The following is a 19,151-nucleotide window of genomic DNA, read 5'->3' as shown; positions in this document are numbered from 1 at the left end:
GTCTTTTGCCTTTTAGTCGGCCTGTCTTTTTATACAGGTATCAAGGCTCCCTGTTATATGAAATGTCTTTGTTTCATTATCAGTAACTAGAAACACTCACTTTAGGAATATTTTAAAAATTATTATTATTATTTGTGTCCACCAGCTGATTGATCCTGGATACTACCGACACGTGTGCAAAATTTGAGATCGGGCCAGTCCTGTTTTTTTTTTCTATGATTTTCAGATGTACACACACACCCAGTACAGAGGATTGCCTTATTTAATCGAGTAGATTTATAGTAATCCCTCGCTTCACACTCAGGATGCGTTCCTGGGAAAGAGCACAAATCAAAAATGTGCTAAAAGGGGTCATTTATACCATTGTTTATACGGAGATGTGTTCCTGGCAGCATTATTTCTTTTGTATGAGCAGTATATGAGGGCCTCATTGGGGTATCGGTAATAGCCCTAATAATAATACAGGAGGTAAACATTACTTTAGAAATAAAAAGTGATTTTTATTTTATTTTATTATAATAACATCGGTAAGTATTAACAAAAAATATAATAGGTACAAGCATCAATAAAAAGAACAATTGCCATCATGCCGACTCTGCTTCTATGCCTCCTACATGGTAGCGAGGGTAGGAGGCTCATCCTGCTGCAAAACGAAGGCGGAGTAAATGGCGTTGATGTGCTCGGAGTGTGTGCATGTAGTACAAACAATTGCGGCGGGTCCATTTACTCAGGGAGCGCTGCGTGTTGCGGATTTTCTTCATTTTCACCCCGCGTATAGGAAGCCAAAAGGGGACTTAAGCAATTGGTTCACTTGATTGTCTGTGTACAGACATCGGTCTGTAATTGAGGAAGTTCCTAATTTTAATTGTTTGTTGTGTTTCGAACACTGCAGAACATGAATCGGAACAAGAACCTGCAGTTTAGCAGTACTCGTTCAGTTTTAGCAGTACTCATTGAATATAGAAATGTCATACTGTTTCTTGGATATGCAGGATTGAGCATGAGTTTGATCAAGTTTTGTATTAATGGTTTTTTTTTTTTTGGTACACTTTTTACATTCTCAGGTTTAGTCCTTTTTATCCATTTGGAGATATATTTTTTTCACCATCGTATCAGTCTGTCTTGTTGATAGCAGAACAAAGGGCAGGAGGGGGAGGGAATAATTCAATATTAATGTTTGTAATGGAGGGTGTGGGTGGGGAGAGAAAGGATGTTTGCTTAAAGTTAGTCCTGAGTGGCTTTACCTTATCTTGTTGTTGGTCTATTTTGAGGGTTGTTTGAGTTTGACTTCAACTTTTTATTAGAGAGCATATAAAAATAATAGTTCAATGCTGAAATTTTGTACATTTATGTTCTGTTCTGTTGTGTATGGCAGCTTGGCTGCCAGGGTAACTATCATTTCTTGGAAGCGTGGCTATGCCACTCATGCTGTGCCCCTCTATCGGGACACTGGTACTCATTTTTTCAACCTCGGAAGGATGGCAGACTGAGTCAACCCCACCTGGTGTTAATTCAGCAGTCAACGGAGCTCGAACCCAGGACCCTTAGATCCTAAGCCAGCTACCCTAAACACTAAGCAAACACCAGGCTCCACATTTATATTGTATATTTATCGCAAGTTCTACTGGAAGTGATATTAATGTTGATCAAATAATTTTGGGTAAAACAAGATGATGGCCAACATAGCCCTGTGTGCTGTGGAACAGAGGTGCATCATTAAATTTCTTGTGTAGGAGGACATCACGCCAAGCTGTTTCACAGCGAGCTGAAATTCACAGGAGACTGGGTGCACAATTTGGTGATTCAAGTCTTTCACGCGGTTGTGTTTGAAGGTTTCCTATGATGAGGCACATTCTTAACATTAGACAAGACAAACACAGTCACTGAGCTTCGTAGAAGTGCCGTCACTATTTGCTTGCAAAACAAATGTTCAAAAAAATACATTCGTGTTAACTGATATACAAGTTCTAATAGCAAACACTAAAAAGTGAAGCTATCCTTTGTTATTTTTTTCACACAGTTTATTCAGCAAGTTGTTCATTGTATGTAAAGTGTGCCAGATTTCTGAGGAAACATGCCGAACCAGACTCGGTGGTGTATTGGTTCGAATGTCTGCTCTGAATATGGAAGGTCAGCAGTTTGAACCCTGGCCAAGTTATATCAAAGACTTAAAAAGTACGTTATTGTTATATCAAAGTACGTATTGCTTCCTTGCTTGATGCTCAGCATTTAATACGATAGAACAAGGACAAACACCAAAGGTTGTCAAACATTGCGCAGGCTTGATTGCCTCGTGCGTTGAAGGTCCTTGTAAGGGAACTTGTATATTTTAACCGTAACGAAGGTGTTTTATTTTTCCCCCACAATGCTGGAAGAGGTTGGTCAGTTACAATCTTTTTCAAGTTCGGATATACAAAACTGATTTTAAATTGCTTTAATTGCTTTGATTGTTCTTGAGCATTACAGTTGTGCTTTGATTAAGGCACCGAGTAAAGGTGTTACAGATATGTTTTTCCTTATAATTACAATTTGGGTTGTCCATCTGTGTATAAGGCAGGGATACCTCCTGCTACAGATTTGAACTAGACAGTTCATAGAACACCTCTCCCCACACAGTCTTGAGCAAAAGGACTTCGGAAGTATCTTTTCAACTCTTGCTTTGCGTTTACTTGTACTATCTATATTAGCAGTGTTCGTAAACTTTGAACAATAGGCGTAAATGCAACCACATGAAGCCGACGAGTCATAAGGAACAGTCCAGAGCTGAACCTTTTGCCAACTCTTCTCGGATAAACTGACGATTTTGGAACAATATTTGAGAAAAAGATGCTCGAAGCAAACAGATCTTTTGGACGAAGTTAGCTTTGTCAGTTGCATTGTTAACGCCACCATTTTTGTCGGAATCTCGCAGTTACTCCACCCTCAGTGCAAATTTAATCGGTTGAGATGGCGTAAAATGTTTTTCCAAGTACTTCCCAACTGATAATTTTTGGAAGTGCAAAACAAGGCGTTTTGTGTTCTCCAGTGTTCAAATATACTGAACAGCAAAGGAAACGCAAGTCCGAGGTCTTGTCAAGTTTTCAAACAGAAGACAAACTATTTTGATTCTAATCACTCATTTAATGAAAAAATGCTTTCAATTTGTGAGCTGAAAGTGAATATTGAAATTGCATTGCAAGATTTTCACATTTGCCACAGTCCGTCAAGAGGAGATACCCCAGTGAAAAGTCAGTCTTTTCAGTAGCGTGTATGTCCACCTTGGGCTTGCATACAGGCGGTGCAACGTCGCCTCATAGAGTTCACAAGAGTCTGGAAAAATGCCTGAGGCAAGTGGTTCCACTCAAACACCAATCTCTGTTCCAACTGTGCAACTGTAGTTGGATGTCTCCCGGCAGCTATCCTACGCCCAATTTCATCCCAAACATGTTCAATAGGAGCCATATCTGGGGAAAGTGACAGCCATGGAAGAACGTTGATGATGTTCTGAGTGAGACACGCCATCGACACCCTTGCTGTGTGAAGACGTGCATTGTCCTGTTGGAAGAACTGTAGTTGAGGATGTGCAGCAAACATTGGAACAACATGAGGACGTCGACAGTGGAGTCCTACATCCCGTAGTCGACATCTAATGGTATCGGCGGATACTGGCCCTCTTGGTCTCTGAACTAAGGCTGCTGTTCTTGATGCTGCTTGAGTACGGTTCCTTAGATGAATGACCCGGATGAACCGATCTTGTGCAGGAGCTGTCACTCTTGGTCGACCGGAACGTGGACGATCAGCAACGACCCCTGTCAGCCGGTGACGTTAGGCAAGTCGTGTGATGGTGGTGAGATGACATCCAAATTGTCTGGCTACATCGATTGCAGACATACCGCCTTGCAACATTCCAAGGGCCATTCCTCTTTGCACAGTCGAAAGTCTTGGCATCGTTTGCGGAACGTGTACACCTTCCAGAGCGAACAATGAATGTTTTTCTGACACAGCCCTTTATAAAGGATGCCTTCGAGTGGCAATGTGCGTGTTTCACCAACACCTGTCAATGCACGTGCACAATTCATTGTTTAACGTCACTGTATGACATTACATCCCCTGGACTCGTCACATCATTTTACCATCATCTTTTCTAAAATGCGATTGGTTACTATTCTGAAATTTCGTATTTTTTCGGAACTTGCGTTTCTTTTGCTCCTCAGTATATATTACTCGACTGAAATAAAATAAAACTTTTTCGAAAAGAACGAAATTAACCATTGAATCAGAAGTTTACCGCTGATGATCCACTCTCTTTTACGCCATCTTATTTAACATGTTAAATCCTTACCTCTTTTGCAAACACTGTAATTATTTTGGAACTGAAATTGTTGTTGATTCTGAGAAAAAAAAAGCAATTTTCAGCGCTGCCAATGACATGCTTGAGTTATCTCTGCAAAATACAAAAGCAAGGTATCTGCCAAAGTCATTCCACCATCGAAGCATCATACAGGCTGATTTTGATGCTCAGGGACAGAAATTTCGTATCGGTTAAATTCCAAATAAAATGTCATCCTGGTCTAGTAATGAGCACTCCATTTTGAGAAAAAATACAGAACTCCCCCCCAAAAAAACAAAAAACCCCCCTGCTAATTGGTGAACGAGAAAGTGATTCGATAAAATGATTTGCCACTCGTAGATTCCATCCATACTCTGTGCAGAGCGTTGGTGCTGCCTAAGCAGTCTCCTTGGCTATTGGGCACAATCCTGGACGGGTCTCCACTCCGACACAGTATAACAGCATGCTGGCACTCATTTTGGTGACCTCAGAAGGATAACAGTTAAACTCACTTAGTGAAGATTTTTCATTGCCATATCAATGAAGATATCATCTCACATCATCCCCCATCCAAAACCCTGATCCCTTCTACCCCCCCCCCAACCCCTAAGTCCACCTCCTTCCAAATTTCCAGTTTTTACTTCTTCATAGTTAACCTCCGCCATCTTAGATGGATGGAGGTTACTGTTTTCACCCTGTCTGTTTGTTTATTTGTTTGCTTGTTTGTGAACAGTATTACGGATTTCGACGAAACTTGGTGGGGGGATTAGGCCCAAAAAAAAAATGTTGCATTGGCGTAACGGGTCACTGAAAAATAGGGTAGGTCGGTCGGGATCTTTTCTTTTTTTTTTTTTTTCCCTAATAAATCCCTCCCAAAATCTCCCCCGGCTCGAGTACCACCCTTTTTGTCAGCGGGTTCTGTCCGAAACACTTCTGGGTTTTTGCGATCGCGATCGCAATCAACAAGATACTTGAAAACGATAGCAAAACAACAAAAATAGCAATAAAATAGGGTCGGCAAAATTTTTCGATAGCAAAAAAACAAAAAAAAACGTAGGGTCGGCGGAATTTTTAGGGTCGGGCGGGTTACACCAATGCAACATTTTTTTTTTTTTTGGCCTTAGGTATGGTCCAAGGATCATGCCATTAGATTTTGGACTTGGTCCAAAAAAAAAAACTTAGAAAATTTTGCAACTTTTTTTCAAAACAATTTCGATTTTATTTGAAAAATATTTGAATTTTTGTTTTTGCATTTCTACATGTTTTAAGTGATTTCCAACCAAAAAAAAAAAATTGTTGGAGAAAAAAAAAACAAAATTTTGCAACTTTTTTTCAAAAAATTTCGATTTTATTTGAAAAATATTTGGATTTTTTTTTTGCATTTCTACATGTTTTAAGTGATTTCCAACCCCCCCTCCAAAAAAAATTGTTGGAGAAAAAAAATTAGAAATTTTGCAACTTTTTTTTTCAAAAAATTTCAATTTTATTTTTGGGCATTTCTACATGCGCGTCGATATAGTTTAGTTTATTCAATCGTGGTTCAGTAGAGTCTGATCCGTTTTGACCTACAATGAATAGGATATCAGGTTCACTTAAGTGACACAGCAGCATTGGCGGCGGAGGTTTTTCACTCTACCGAGTGCTCCCCCTCTAGTTTGCTTCTGTATCCATTTTATCCACCCCATGCATCCTTCCCGACCCCTCATTTCCCCCCACATCCCTTATTCCTCCAAGTCTTCCTCTATTTTATCCTTCAACCTTGCTGTTGGTGTTTACCCTCTCTTTCTCTATCTAGTGTTCCTTTTGTTCTGTTGCGTCCTGTTCCAATCTATGTTCCTGCTATTCCATGAGCCTCGACTTTGTATACAAAAACAAACAAACAATTGAAGCTTGGATGGAACAGCCTTTTAAAGTAGGTTTGTTTAAAATTAAATAAAGAAATAACTTTTGCAACAATTGAAGTGTTTACGTATTTCCCCTCAGCCTTGAGATCTATTAATCGACAATAGTGTGACACATTGAATCGTACTATGGTCAGTTCCATACTTATTAATCACATAGGTGGTCCATTAAGAACAGTGGAATTCAACCATTTGCATTGGACAACATCCAGACAGGAGAGTGTAAACTAAACTTTAATCACATGCCTACCAGTAAGCTGCACAGAATTTTTACCCTGAGAACAGATGCCATTTAACTCCCCCGACAATACACTGAGACCGACCGTCAACACTGCTATCGCAGATGGGAAAACCATGTTGTGACATCTGAAGAACATTTACAACAGAAGGAATGTTTCTTTCTGGGAGAATGGTTCCTGTTTGTATTATTGTTGTAATGTCTGCACATAAAAGGTTAAGTGTGGAAAAAAATAAATAAATATATACATAAAGAAGAAAACGTTGCTGAAAATCGATTGATGTAAAGAAAGCTGCCGACTGCAAATAACTTGATGAATGCCTAGTTGTCTGTCGAGCGAAGGTGCACCCTCATATCCTACAGTCTCCAAGTTGGTTACTGACTTGATCCACTGGCCTGAAACCTTTGAAGATGACCACAGGTCATGATTGTTGGCAGATGCAACTGACCCACAAATGTGCCCAGGTTGAAGCATTAATCATGGAGGATTGCCCTGCTTACGTTGATGAAACAGCCACAGAACTTGGAATTTCACAAGGCAGTGTTTTCGCCACTATTTTGAAACATTTGTATTTGTCTAAGGTCTTAAAAAGATGGATCCTCAGAAACCGCCATACTTGTAATTGACTACAATGGCTGGCATCGTGTCACAGGCTACTCACTGTTTGTTCAACACAGATCCAACCAAATTCATCGTTCCTCTGGTAATTGCTGACGAATGTGGCTTCACCACTTCGTTGCTGAAACCAAATTGGAAACAATGCAACAATGTAAGCACAGTGGTTCACCACGTCCAATAAAGCATGCATCCACTCCTCAACCAGCAAGATATTGGCCTTGGGTTTTCTGGGATTCGAAGGTAATTTTGCTGATTGACTAGAAGCTTCACAACACTGCAATAATCTACAGGGAAAATTGTGGTAGGATTGGCCTTGAAGGACAAATGCCAATGGACCTTGACCCGTGGTGTGCTCCTCCTCTATGACAACGTGCCTATGCACAAGAGCCTTGTTGCGCACACTTCTGTTGGTGACTTATGGCTTTTAGAATTTGGAATCCTTCCTGGACAGTCCACTTCTGCGCCTGCAATGATTGTTTTGTTAATATCTGAAGTCCCAACTGCGTGTGTAGCTGCAGATTCACTGGTGACGAGTAGCTAACTGGAAGGACCAAAATGTTGCTGAAGAAGTGATCTTGAGAACTTTATATTTTCGAGGGAAAAAAATAACAGTTTGATGGGACCAAGTACATTGAAGTTGAGGGACACAATATTGAAAAATATAAAAGCGTTTGCACATCTTGGGAATATTGTATCCCATTCCCATAACGTTTCGATTGCTTTAATCATTCTTCCGCGCTCTATCTCATTTTTAAACTTGAGGTTAACTATTGTAATGTTTTCCATGCTTGTGCTCAATGACAACAGGTTTATTTTTTTAATACAAGTATGATGTAATATGAACTTGATTCATTATGTCAGTACTGTGTGTAGAACTTTTTTTTACCTCCACCACTGAAGGTGAAGGAGGTTCTGTTTTCACCCCTTTCTGTCTGTTTGTTGATTGACGGAATCCTTCGGATTTCGGCAATTATGTTGGTCGGTTGTGTGTCATTCTGTGTGTGTCTGTCTCTGTCTGTTTGTTTGTGTGTTTGTTTACCCTGTAGCAGCCACACCGTTTCAGCGATCATGACCAAACTGGGTACAGACGTCGGCCATGGTCCAACTTAGACACTTGTCGTTTTTGGTGACTCTAGGTCAAAGGTCAAGGTCACCGAAAAACCGAAATTCTTACTTTTGCAATAACGTCCGCTAAAATGGTCATATCGACTTCAAACCAAATCCAAAATGTGCATCTTCCAATACTGCATCCAACCATATGTCTCATTGGGGTGTCACACCAACACCCTTCTTAGCGGTCGGGGGTCGAATGTCAGGGGGTCGGGTCAAAAATTTCAAATTGCGATAAAAACGCCATTTCAAGTCCGATTGACTTCCAAGTTATGATCATGACCAAACTAAGTGCTATAACTCATTAAACAGTAGCACTATCGACTTATAAGAACCAAATTGATTTCCAGGTTTTTGTTTTTTCAGAGATCATGGAGATATGACAAAGTTATTCCGGCAATTGCTTGCTCAACGAGCAATTTCATTCATTTGTTTGTGTGCAGCATATCTCAAAAAGTTGTGGACGGATCTGGATGAAATTTTGTGGAGAGGTTGGGTTTTGTAGCAAGGACGAACTGATTAGATTTTGGTGAAGATACGGATCCAGATCCGACTACTGGAATTTTTAAAGTGATTCTTCACCTTTGAGAGGTGGGGCCAAAAATTATATGGAGCATGATATCTCAAAAAGTTGTGGACGGATTCGGACAAAACTTGGTGGACACGTTGGGTATGTGATAAGGACGAATCGATTTGATTTTGGTGAAGATCCAAATCCGGATCTGGATGCGAGATTTATTCAATTTTCAAAGTGATTCTTCACCATTGAGATATTGGGTCAAAAACGATACGTAACCTGATATTTTAAAAATGTATTGATTGAGCCCGATATGTTCTTCTGGATCAGGCATGACATGATGGAGGTATGCGCTCTACCTTGTGCCCTTCTAGTTTTTGACTGTCATTGTCATGTTGTTGAAATAACAGTTTGTATATTATTTACTATTTGGCCTAAGTGATGTGCACAAATTTGAAGACTTTTTACTAATTTTTTTTCCCACCTGTGTTCTATAGGGAGGGCCAAAAAAAATTAAATGACAATTTCAAAATATATGAATTAATACAGCATACTTTCTACAAACTGAATCTTTTCTCACTTTTCAGGTTATGACGTATACAGAGTGTTTCAAAAGGAGCGATGCAACTTTAAATGTTTATTTACAAAGAAACAGAAACCTCAGAAATGTGAACCAAACATTTCTTGAAAGCTTATGACATGGCATTTTCTATCACTGATTACTATTGCAGTAAGTCATTGCTAGAGTTAGTGAGAGCCCAAGGTCTGAAATTGGCATTTATGCAAAATCCTTGAAATTGACGTTCATCGATGACGTGGTTCTGACGGGCATTGATCCTGACTCCAAAGTTCTGTCCAACTTTCCTGTCGGTCTCATGTGGCACTGCCTGGAGGTAGTCTGACAACTCCTGCTTCAGATCATCCAGTGTCACCTTCCTGCTGTTGTCGTTCTCAAACCAGTAAGGCCCTAGCGTTCCCCATCTGGCATTGAAGGCGCAGAAGCATGCAACCTTCGGCCCTTTCAGATACCTCTCAGTGATCTCCTCAGGTGGTTCTGTCCCCCAGAAAATGTTGTTGTGCTTGTGGATGGCACCGTTCAAGTGGAAATGGGCTTCATCACTGAACCCGATCAGGTTGATCCAGTTTGGGTACCGCTCCTTCCTTTCACTGAGCCAATTGCACATATTATGTCTCCTCCTCATGTCATCTTGACTTAGTTTGTGCCTAATAGAGATGATGTATGGAAAAAGCTTCAGTTCCTTCGTGAGGATATGCCAGACTGATATTGGTTTGATGCTGAGCTCACGGGAGCGCCGGCGGTGGGACTTCATGGGACTGTCCACTGCAGAATCCCGCACGGCGTCTATGTTGGTTTGGCTCTTGGTTACTGATGCTGGCCTGCCACTGTTGCCCTTGCTCTGGTTGTGCACTGTACCCTTGTGCTCAAAATGTTTCACAATACGTTGAATGGCACAATTTGTGGGTCCGTCACATGTTCTGAGGTCGTACACCCGGCAGAACCACCCTCGGGTGTCTACATATGATTTAGTCTTGTACCACAGAACCACCACTTTTGTCTTCTGCTTCACTGTCAATGGCATAGTTGAGCTATGCAGCTGGAAATCCCAGAGAACAAATACCACGATAACACCACCAAACCCTGAAAAGGAAAACTTAATATTTCGTCAACTGAAAGAAAAATGTTTCGAAGAACTGTGATTGGATGAAAACTTGCTACTTGATTCGATAAACTGTTGTGACAGTCATCTCAGCCTCAGATTTGTGAATTTCTCTGGCAATTCCATGCCTTCCAACATGCGGAGAATATGTTGGATTGTACAGGAGGCCTTGGATGTTTTGTGGAACTGATTTGTCATTGTTAAATACATTGTGGTTATTCCTGTTGTTTACTTGGAGGTCAAAACTAGTTCTCAAAGGGCTGCTGACATTGTCTTGGGGGCAATATTTTGATCGCTCATTTTTGTGCAAATACTTTTGTGAAAGAATCGTAAAAATACTTTTGGTGAGAAGATATTTTAATATTTGTTGAAACACTTTCTCTGCCTCCTTGGAATTTTTCACTTTTTGTGCAGTACCATGTTTATAATATGATTAATTAAATGCAGCCATGTTGCATGGCTATGTAATAGTTTTTAGTCATTTCACCTATCTGGGCCCTATTGAGGCTTGAAACTTTTCCCAAAATGCATCTCTGCTGCGTGTGTGTGTGTGTGTGTGTGTGTGTGTGTGTGTGTGTGTGTGTGTGTGTGTGTGTGTGTGTGTGTGTGTGTGTGTGTGTGTGTGTGTGTATGTAAATGTTTTTTTAGAATGCCACTGTGAGCACTAATTCTTGGCAACTGTGAATAGCTCAGAAGTCATAATCAAAGGATTTGGCCATGTTTAGTGCTCAAGCCATTTTATGAATCAAAATCAGTATGATTTGGATTGAAAGATGGCTGCATCATAAGATATGGTGGAGTGTACATTAAACAAGCATTGAACTGGATTTTTGTGGGGTATTTTGAATTTTGTGTAATTGTGCAATTTTATGAATCTTATATTTTATATTATATACTGAACCGAGGATAACAATGTGCTAACCATATCCCCACAACGTGTCTTCGTAAAGCGTGAGCATTATCCTTCTTGATAAGTAGTGAGCTTTGTTGCCAAGTGTAATGACTATGTTTGTGCTTCTTGGTTCATGATATGCACGTGCGTGACTCACTTTGGCCGTTATAATGAATATGCTTGTTTCAAATGAGCTTTTTGGTGAATTTGCAATGAAAAAAAAAATTGATCTCATTGAAATTTTATTCTTAAACCTTAAACTTCGAGAATACCCCAAACATGAGACTTTAAAATTAATTTCTAGAATCCGAGACGAAACAAAAGTGTTAAAATGGCAAATACAGTCGATTATTGTTTCGATAAAACTTCTTTGAGATAGATTTTGAATATTTTTTTTTCTTGCAAAACAAGGAATCTTTTAGGTTTTTGCAATTATCTTTTCAAAATTAGTCTTGAGAAGAGTCTACGTGAGTTGCTATTTCCTTTTTCAAATGAAATTACTGTTTGAGAATCTTTAAAAAAAACAAGTTATTGTTGTTCTATTGAAATGGACTTGTTCTTAAATTGCATCAGAAATAATAAATTTAACATTGCATGTAATATTTTCATTCTTGTTGGGTTTTTTTTCCTCCTCCAAACTTGCTTTCACACTTTTAACCCGTAGTGTATGTCATACAGCATAAAAAAATCAGCGGATATCGATGGACATGGCTATATAAAGGAAATGCATGAATTGTGGACAGTTAAAAATGAGAATATTTAATTGTGTTTCCTAATTTCATTCGTTGCATTGTTTCCTGATGGGTTCAAGCTGGAATTCACGATTTCTCAGCTGTCGTTGTGCCTTCCTTAAAATATTCTCATTTCTAAGGCCATTACTCTTCCTTTGTGGATGAATGTGTTGTTTCTTTTCTGATTACTGTGCTTTGTTGCCATGCAGTTCTTTGTGCTGAGCGTGCTGGCCAGATGAACAGAACCTACAATGATATTGAAGCAGTATATCACCTTCTGGAAGAGGTAAAGCTGCAACTAGTCTTATCAACCAAAGACTTGATATCAGTTGGAGTAAATACTCCTATCAACTAAGATGTCATTTGTGATCTGCTGGAATTTTCTTGTGGAGTTATACGTATCAGTTTTTGTTTATTGTGTGTTTTTCAAGTAAAACTGAAGTTTTTTTTTTCTTCTTTAATTCATGACAAAAAATGGAGCTCGACTATCAGGCTTTAGGGTCCTTCTCCATACTGCACATACAAAAAAGGCAAATTTACTCTTGCCCCTGCTCTCCATTCCCCCTTGTGTTTATAACATTTATATTGTCACTTCTCTCCTTAAACAACTTGAATAGAACAGTTTCGGATTCTCCCAAAAAAGATAATCCAAGCCCAAAAATTGTTTTGGCAGTTGGGTGAAAAAAAACAAAACAATAAAAGTACAATGTTCAGCATTGCAAAACATTATCAGGGTTATGAAGCAAATTATAGAAATCACAGTATTTGTTTTTTGTTTTTGCATGCAAAAATCTTGAATTTTTACATCCTGAGGCCACGATGAATTGAATTGCTGGTGGTCAAATTATAGATACTAGTATGTGCCCGTAAAAAAAAAAAAAGAATAAATAAATATTCCAACCGCGAGCAAGAAACAACAACCGCACAGGCCGTTTCTTCGCTCTCACGTGCACGTACGTGCGTGGCGCGGAAGTTCGCATATCACAGTTACGATGATTCGCAATTTAGGTTTTAATGGCCAATTATTCAATTAGCGCCAACGTATTTTACCTTTTCGCAATGTCGTCGCAAGGAAAAACAAAAAGAGAAGAGAGAAAAAAAATTTACTTCCTGGTTCGGAGCACACCAGCACTCTGATGTTGCTGAAATTTATGCACCGTCTAATATGAAAACGATAATAACTTGGGGCATTGTGTTTATCTCTAAATGCGCATAAGAAATCGAGAAATTATGAGAATACACAAATTCATCACTCTCCGGAAGCCCATGCGTTGTAACCTGTAATGGGGAACGTGGCTGAGCTTCCCTTCCCCATCGGCCACGCCCAGCAAGAACGTGTCTTGTCATTGGTTTGGTAAATAAATGGCCATAACTTGGGAAGCACTTGTCCGATTAATATCAAACCTTGAAAAGGCACATCCTCAGGTCCCCAGCAATATATCTGGCAAGTTTCAATTGGATTGGACCAGTGGTTGTCGAGAAACAGCGGACACACACAGACACACACAGACACACACAGACACACACAGACACACACAGACACACACAGACACACACAGACACACACAGACACACACAGACACACACAGACACACACAGACACACACAGACACACACACAGACACACACACAGACACACACACAGACACACACACAGACACACACACAGACACACACACAGACACACAGACAGACACACAGACAGACACACAGACAGACACACAGACAGACACACAGACAGACACACAGACACACACACAGACACACACACAGACACACACACAGACACACACACAGACACACACACAGACACACACACAGACACACACACAGACACACACACAGACACACACACACACACACACAGACACACACACAGACACACACACAGACACACACACAGACACACACATTGCTGGAATTATAGATAGATTGGTAAAATAAAAATGTTGTTACTCTTTCAGCAAAGCCTGGATGCCCTACATCTCAATCAAGAGGTCAACGCCATCTCCTTGGAGATATCTCAGGCATTCGACACAATCTGGCATCCTGCTTTGCTTGCCAAGCTCTCTGCCTGTGGCGAAGAAGTTTGCCTTCATTCTGAATTTCTGACTTTCTCCACTCCTGCAGTCAATCTGTTACCATTAATGCAACCCTCTTCTTCCCTCTCCCATTGGAAGCTGGAACTCCCCAAAGGCAGTGTGTTGAGCTCAGTCTTGTTCCTAAGTTATGTAAATGACCTCTTTGATGCTCTGGAAAACCCTCTTCCTTTTACAGACGACTTCACATTGTGTCATACAGTAAGTACCCCATTCCACTGCTTGTCAGACATCAACTGCACCACTCTGGAATTGATTAAATACGTCTGATCAATGGAACATGTCCTTTAATCCTGGAAAATCTCACCGTGTCACTCTGGAAGGATCGTGAAACTCACCCACCTGTCTATTTTCATGGTCAGTCACTGGAAGAGGTCGAGTCTCTTTAACTTCTAGGCCTCACCATCAGCCATGCCCTCTCCTGGGCCAACCACATAGCAAAGCTGGTGTCCAAAGCCAGCCACAGCCAAGGCATCTGATTATCTGAAGAAAGAGTTATATCAACAGAGTTACATTCAAAAAGGACTTTGTCCATAGCTCAATTTAGTACTGCTCCACTCCATGGACTGGTGACCCAGCATCACATCTGTCTCTCCTGGATTCTGTGAAATCTAAAGCTCTCGATATTATTGGAATCAACCATGATGAAGCCGAAGCACAAGATCTGTTGCTTTCACTTCGCAGGCAGGTTGGTGGTATCTGTTTTCTTCCGCCTCTTCTCCAATATTGCTCCCTCTACTCTCTCAGTCTTCCGACGATCCTCACCAATTCCAGGATTCACATGTTCTTCCAGTAACCCTCTTCTTGGTTAAACTTCAAAAATCCAGGCTGACTTTAACTCTTTTATTCCTCACTTCTCACATTTGTTGAACCACTTTCCAGGGGTCGTTCTTTCCCATTCTTCCATCTACTGCTTCAAATATGCGGTGCACAGCTGACTCGTGTCATCCCCCGTCCTGACCCAGGATCTTCATTAGCCCATTAACCCCTCCTAACCCAACCCTCTTACTTGCTGTTTTCAATGTGTTTGTCTATGAGCAGGATATCTGAAAAAGTTTTCATCCATAACTTATTGAGATATCCTATTCACAAACAAACGACAGACAAACACACAAAAATAAATAAATTTTCGGATCTGGATCCGGATCTTCATCAACATCTAATCAATTCATCCTTGTCACACACTGTCTGTCCACCAAGTTTTGTCTGAATCCGTCCAGAACCCTTTGAGATATCCTGCGATAAATCGTTTTTTGGCCTTATCTCTCATTAGTTGGTGGATGTTTAAGATTCCCCTTCTTTCTCTCTTCCTTTCCTGTTCCTTATTCCCTAGCATGTAGGGAATAACGAACAGAAACCTGATTGTTGTCCTGCTTATCCCACTGTCAATTTCACATTGCTCTTTCATTAGCCTCGCTCTTGTGGAGAAAACAAGAATGACCGCACTGTGGTCACAACCTACGACACAAAATAAATATTTTTTGCCTCTTCTGTCCACTGAACTCCGTCATCTTTGCTCATGTCCCACGTGTCTATCTGGTGAAAGCTGGGTCTGAGAATAAAAAGGATCATTACCCACGGCTCAGACTGCATTCTCTTATCTGTCTAATTAAGCATGCGCCGTGTCTGTCCCATGTTCCAGTGTGAATGAATAAGATTAGATCGATAAGATTCATAGTGATTCTGAACAAGGGATTTACCTTTTATATCTGTTACCTCAGTTTTGTTGTGTGTGTGTGTGTGTGTGTGTGTGTGTGTGTGTGTGTGTGTGTGTGTGTGTGTGTGTGTGTGTGTGTGTGTGTGTGTGTGTGTGTGTGTGTGTGTGTGTGTGTGTCCTTCTCCCTTTCCCTCTCTTCCACCCTCCTGCTCTCCCATTCTCTGTGGTAATAAACCTCTTGTTCATAAAAATCTGCACGTGGTCATTTGAAGTACGGGACTTCACCATTAAGCAGCAGTGAAATTGGCCTTAAAAATCCGTTTATGGGTTGATTGGGAAACAAGCATTTAAAGCGCTATTAAAAGAGTTGATTCATCACAGTTATGTCAGAACGAGCGGATTTGTCACACGGTCACGATTGTTTAGCCCAATGTGGGGCCATTCAAAAATTATGCAACGCTATACTTTTAGGGATATGCGTACAGGCTTGATTAAACCTTACAAATGATTTTTATTCCACATATGATTGGATTTTTCCGGGTCCCTCATCGTGATTAACACTCGACCCAAACAAAGCCAATGGAAATCTGACGCAACAAAGTAGGACAGTGTATAATCGGCATAGGTCGACAGACCTGATGTGTTAGGCCCACCAGACAACCAAGATGGCGGCCATTTAATTTTGTCTGGGTGCTTTGGTGGGTGGAGTCAAGTGACAGGTGTGGGTGTCGTCCGGCAGCTGGCCGACCAATGGGTGCACATTTCAAAAATCAACCCCCCAACAATATCCCCAACATCAACAACAACGGGAAGCTCTTGTCGACCTGCCACTTGTTGCAGGTAAAATATAGCAGCAAATGTTAAGCAATTGCTGATGGCTATTTTTATGCTGTAGGTTAAAACATTCTCCAATTCCTCACTGGAAGTCAATTCTTAGTTGATGCGGAGAATGCAACCTCGAGAGATTTACTGCTTGGTGTTGTTGCACCAGATTTAATCGCATCACAAGCATACAAATCAGGCTTGCTAAACATCACTGGCTTACTTTTAAGTGTATTTGGCCCGATGTATTACAGCACTTTGTGGAAAACCTTGACATTTGAAGCAAGAAAACCATAACTAACATTTCTTGCAAATCCTCTGCAAAAGTAATTTTCCATTATATTGCTAGTCTAAACTGCTTTTTGTAACGTGTGATTTTCTGACTTTCAGTACATTACAAAATGTCTCATTTTGTGCAACCTTCTTTACTTTGACTAAATGATGAGGCTTGACCACATGCTATAAAGTCTCCCAAATCATGTGTCTGGCAGAAGGAACGGGACCTGGAGTTGGCTGCCCGGATTGGGCAGACTCTGCTTGATAAAAACCGCAGATTAGAAGAGCGTGTGGAAAATCAGGATGAAGAGCTGGAGCATTCTGTTGAGCAGGTAATCTAAAATCAGCATCACCCTTTGCCTTTAGCAAATCAGTCGTGCCAAATTTATCACTGAATATCCCAGCAAGACGGACCATCCATTGACTTAAAAAAAAAACCAACTTAAACTTCGGAACTGGCTTTCTGATGAACATTAAACTGGGCATCCCATCTGTCAGCATTAGTTGTTGGATGTTAAAGATCCCACCATGTCCTTGGCGAAGAGTAGGTGAGCTATCGCCGACACCATGAACAAATTGCAAATTCGTGCACACTCACTCGAGTATCCTGCGTTGGAGTGGCAACCCATCCAAAATTGTAACCCTGGCCAAGAAACTGCTTCGGTAGAACTTCGGTAGTTTGGGAGAATGGGACATGATGATCATGATGACTGGCTTTCTGGCTGTAGCTCTTCATTTTTACTGTCTATGCTGTTTGAAGGGCCGAAGCATTGCAACTTTCCCAAAACCAAGGGGAGATTTTGCCCAGCCAGTATTGGGCTGCTGATAACTTCCATTGTGTCCCTATTTCAAGATTTTTTTTTATTTTTATGCCTCCGCACCAAGGGTGCCAGAGGCATTATGTTTCCGGGTTGTCCGTCCGTCCGGATTTTCGTTTACGCGATAACTCAAGAAGCAAATTGTAGAATTTCATCAAACTTGGTAAAAAGGTAAAGTAAGACAGGGCAATTAAGTTAGATTAGATTAGATTTTGGGCCAGATCTGATAAAGGTCAAGTCAAAGGTCAAGGTCAAACTCTGAAATTTTACTGTTTACACCCTAACTCAAGAAATATTGGACAGAATTTCATCAAACTTGGTACAAAGGTAAAGTTAGACAGGGCAATTAACTGATTAGATTTTGGGCCAGATATGATAAAGGTCAAGTGTTTGTGCGGGAGAGCGGAGGCATACCCGTCGACTGCGCACAATCAAATTACTCTAGTTTAACTTGTGCTTGGACCATTGCAATAGCATTAAAGTCAATTGTCTCTGTTCTGGCCTAATCTCCTCGGTCTCTACAATTACTTCGCACAATGGTACTGTTCACCTAGTTTTTGAGCTTTGCCTTGTGGTGACGTTGGGCTTATACAGAAGCTCGTATATATAAACCACGTGCAAGATAAAGCTATCATGAGACATCAGTATACTGCCCATGAATTACAAGGACATTCGAAGATATTGGGATTAGATGATCAGAATTATCCATATCATGAAACAGGGCATCAGATGGGAACAGTAACTAGGACAATCCACTTATTTTGTGATACAAAAGAACAGTCTTTTGTGATATTACTTCAAATGAGGATAAAAAAGGGGGGTGGGGGTGTAGGTGGGATACAGATACAGATACAGCTACAGCTACAACAGTGTAGGTGGGATACACAGCTTCAGTGATCAACCAATTCTGAAAAAAAAGCATTACAATCCACCTTGCATTTCTGTCGCTACAAAAATATTTTACACATACCTGAAAGACAGACTGTTTTGTATAATCCCCTTCTGCTTAATCAGATACCAGTTAAATAGTGTTATCAACAATATAGTGTGCGTACATATTCATGCCTTGCACTACATTTCTCAAAAGATGCACCTGAAACATCGCTGTAAGGGCCCAAGCATTGCAACTTTCCCACAAGCTTGTCATAGTCCTTGTTGACTGTTACTCAAGCCCTGGTTCACTGTCGGCTTTCAATGAATCACCCCATATTCGCCTCCACATGGCTCTAATTTCCTCATTGAATCTGGTTTATTTGAAGTCGCTGCCTTACAGTTGGATGAACGGATCTCAAACTTATGTTGTGCAACAGCTAAGATTATTGCAGCCAGAATCAAAATCATGAATCCAGTCACCAGGAATTTTCATCGATTCATGAATAACAACATCATCTGCATCATTGTCCACATAAGTGACATGATGCTTTTTCTGCTATGTACTCTCAGTCATGTAATTGTTTGCTGGTACCAAGATGGTATTTTCTCT

The 19,151-nt window shown here is 40.6% G+C and overlaps 2 protein-coding genes across 13 annotated transcripts in view; one reads left to right on the top strand and one right to left on the bottom strand.

Annotated features, from left to right (window-relative positions):
- LOC147024136 (trafficking kinesin-binding protein 1-like) overlaps positions 1-19,151 on the top strand; it is a 142,380-nt gene that overhangs the window by 46,040 nt on the left and 77,189 nt on the right. For 9 of the 11 annotated variants that reach the window (XM_085883733.1, XM_085883734.1, XM_085883732.1 and 6 more), the window contains 2 exons: positions 12,206-12,282; positions 17,066-17,182. In XM_085883733.1, coding sequence (XP_085739859.1) covers positions 12,206-12,282; positions 17,066-17,182 — 194 coding nt within the window. The remainder of the gene's footprint in view (positions 1-12,205; positions 12,283-17,065; positions 17,183-19,151) is intronic. The other 2 variants (XM_085883735.1, XM_085883738.1) reach the window with 1 other exon arrangement.
- Positions 1-19,151, bottom strand: part of LOC147024137 (uncharacterized) — a 74,134-nt gene that overhangs the window by 6,146 nt on the left and 48,837 nt on the right. The gene's annotated exons all lie outside the window — the stretch shown is intronic.

Source organism: Eptatretus burgeri, chromosome 6, assembly GCF_056783735.1.
Source record: "Eptatretus burgeri isolate ZD-2024b chromosome 6, Ebu_testis_v1, whole genome shotgun sequence".
Taxonomy (NCBI): domain Eukaryota; kingdom Metazoa; phylum Chordata; class Myxini; order Myxiniformes; family Myxinidae; genus Eptatretus; species Eptatretus burgeri.
Note: the sequence above shows the minus strand (reverse complement) of the source record. Positions and strands in the feature narration are given on the sequence as shown.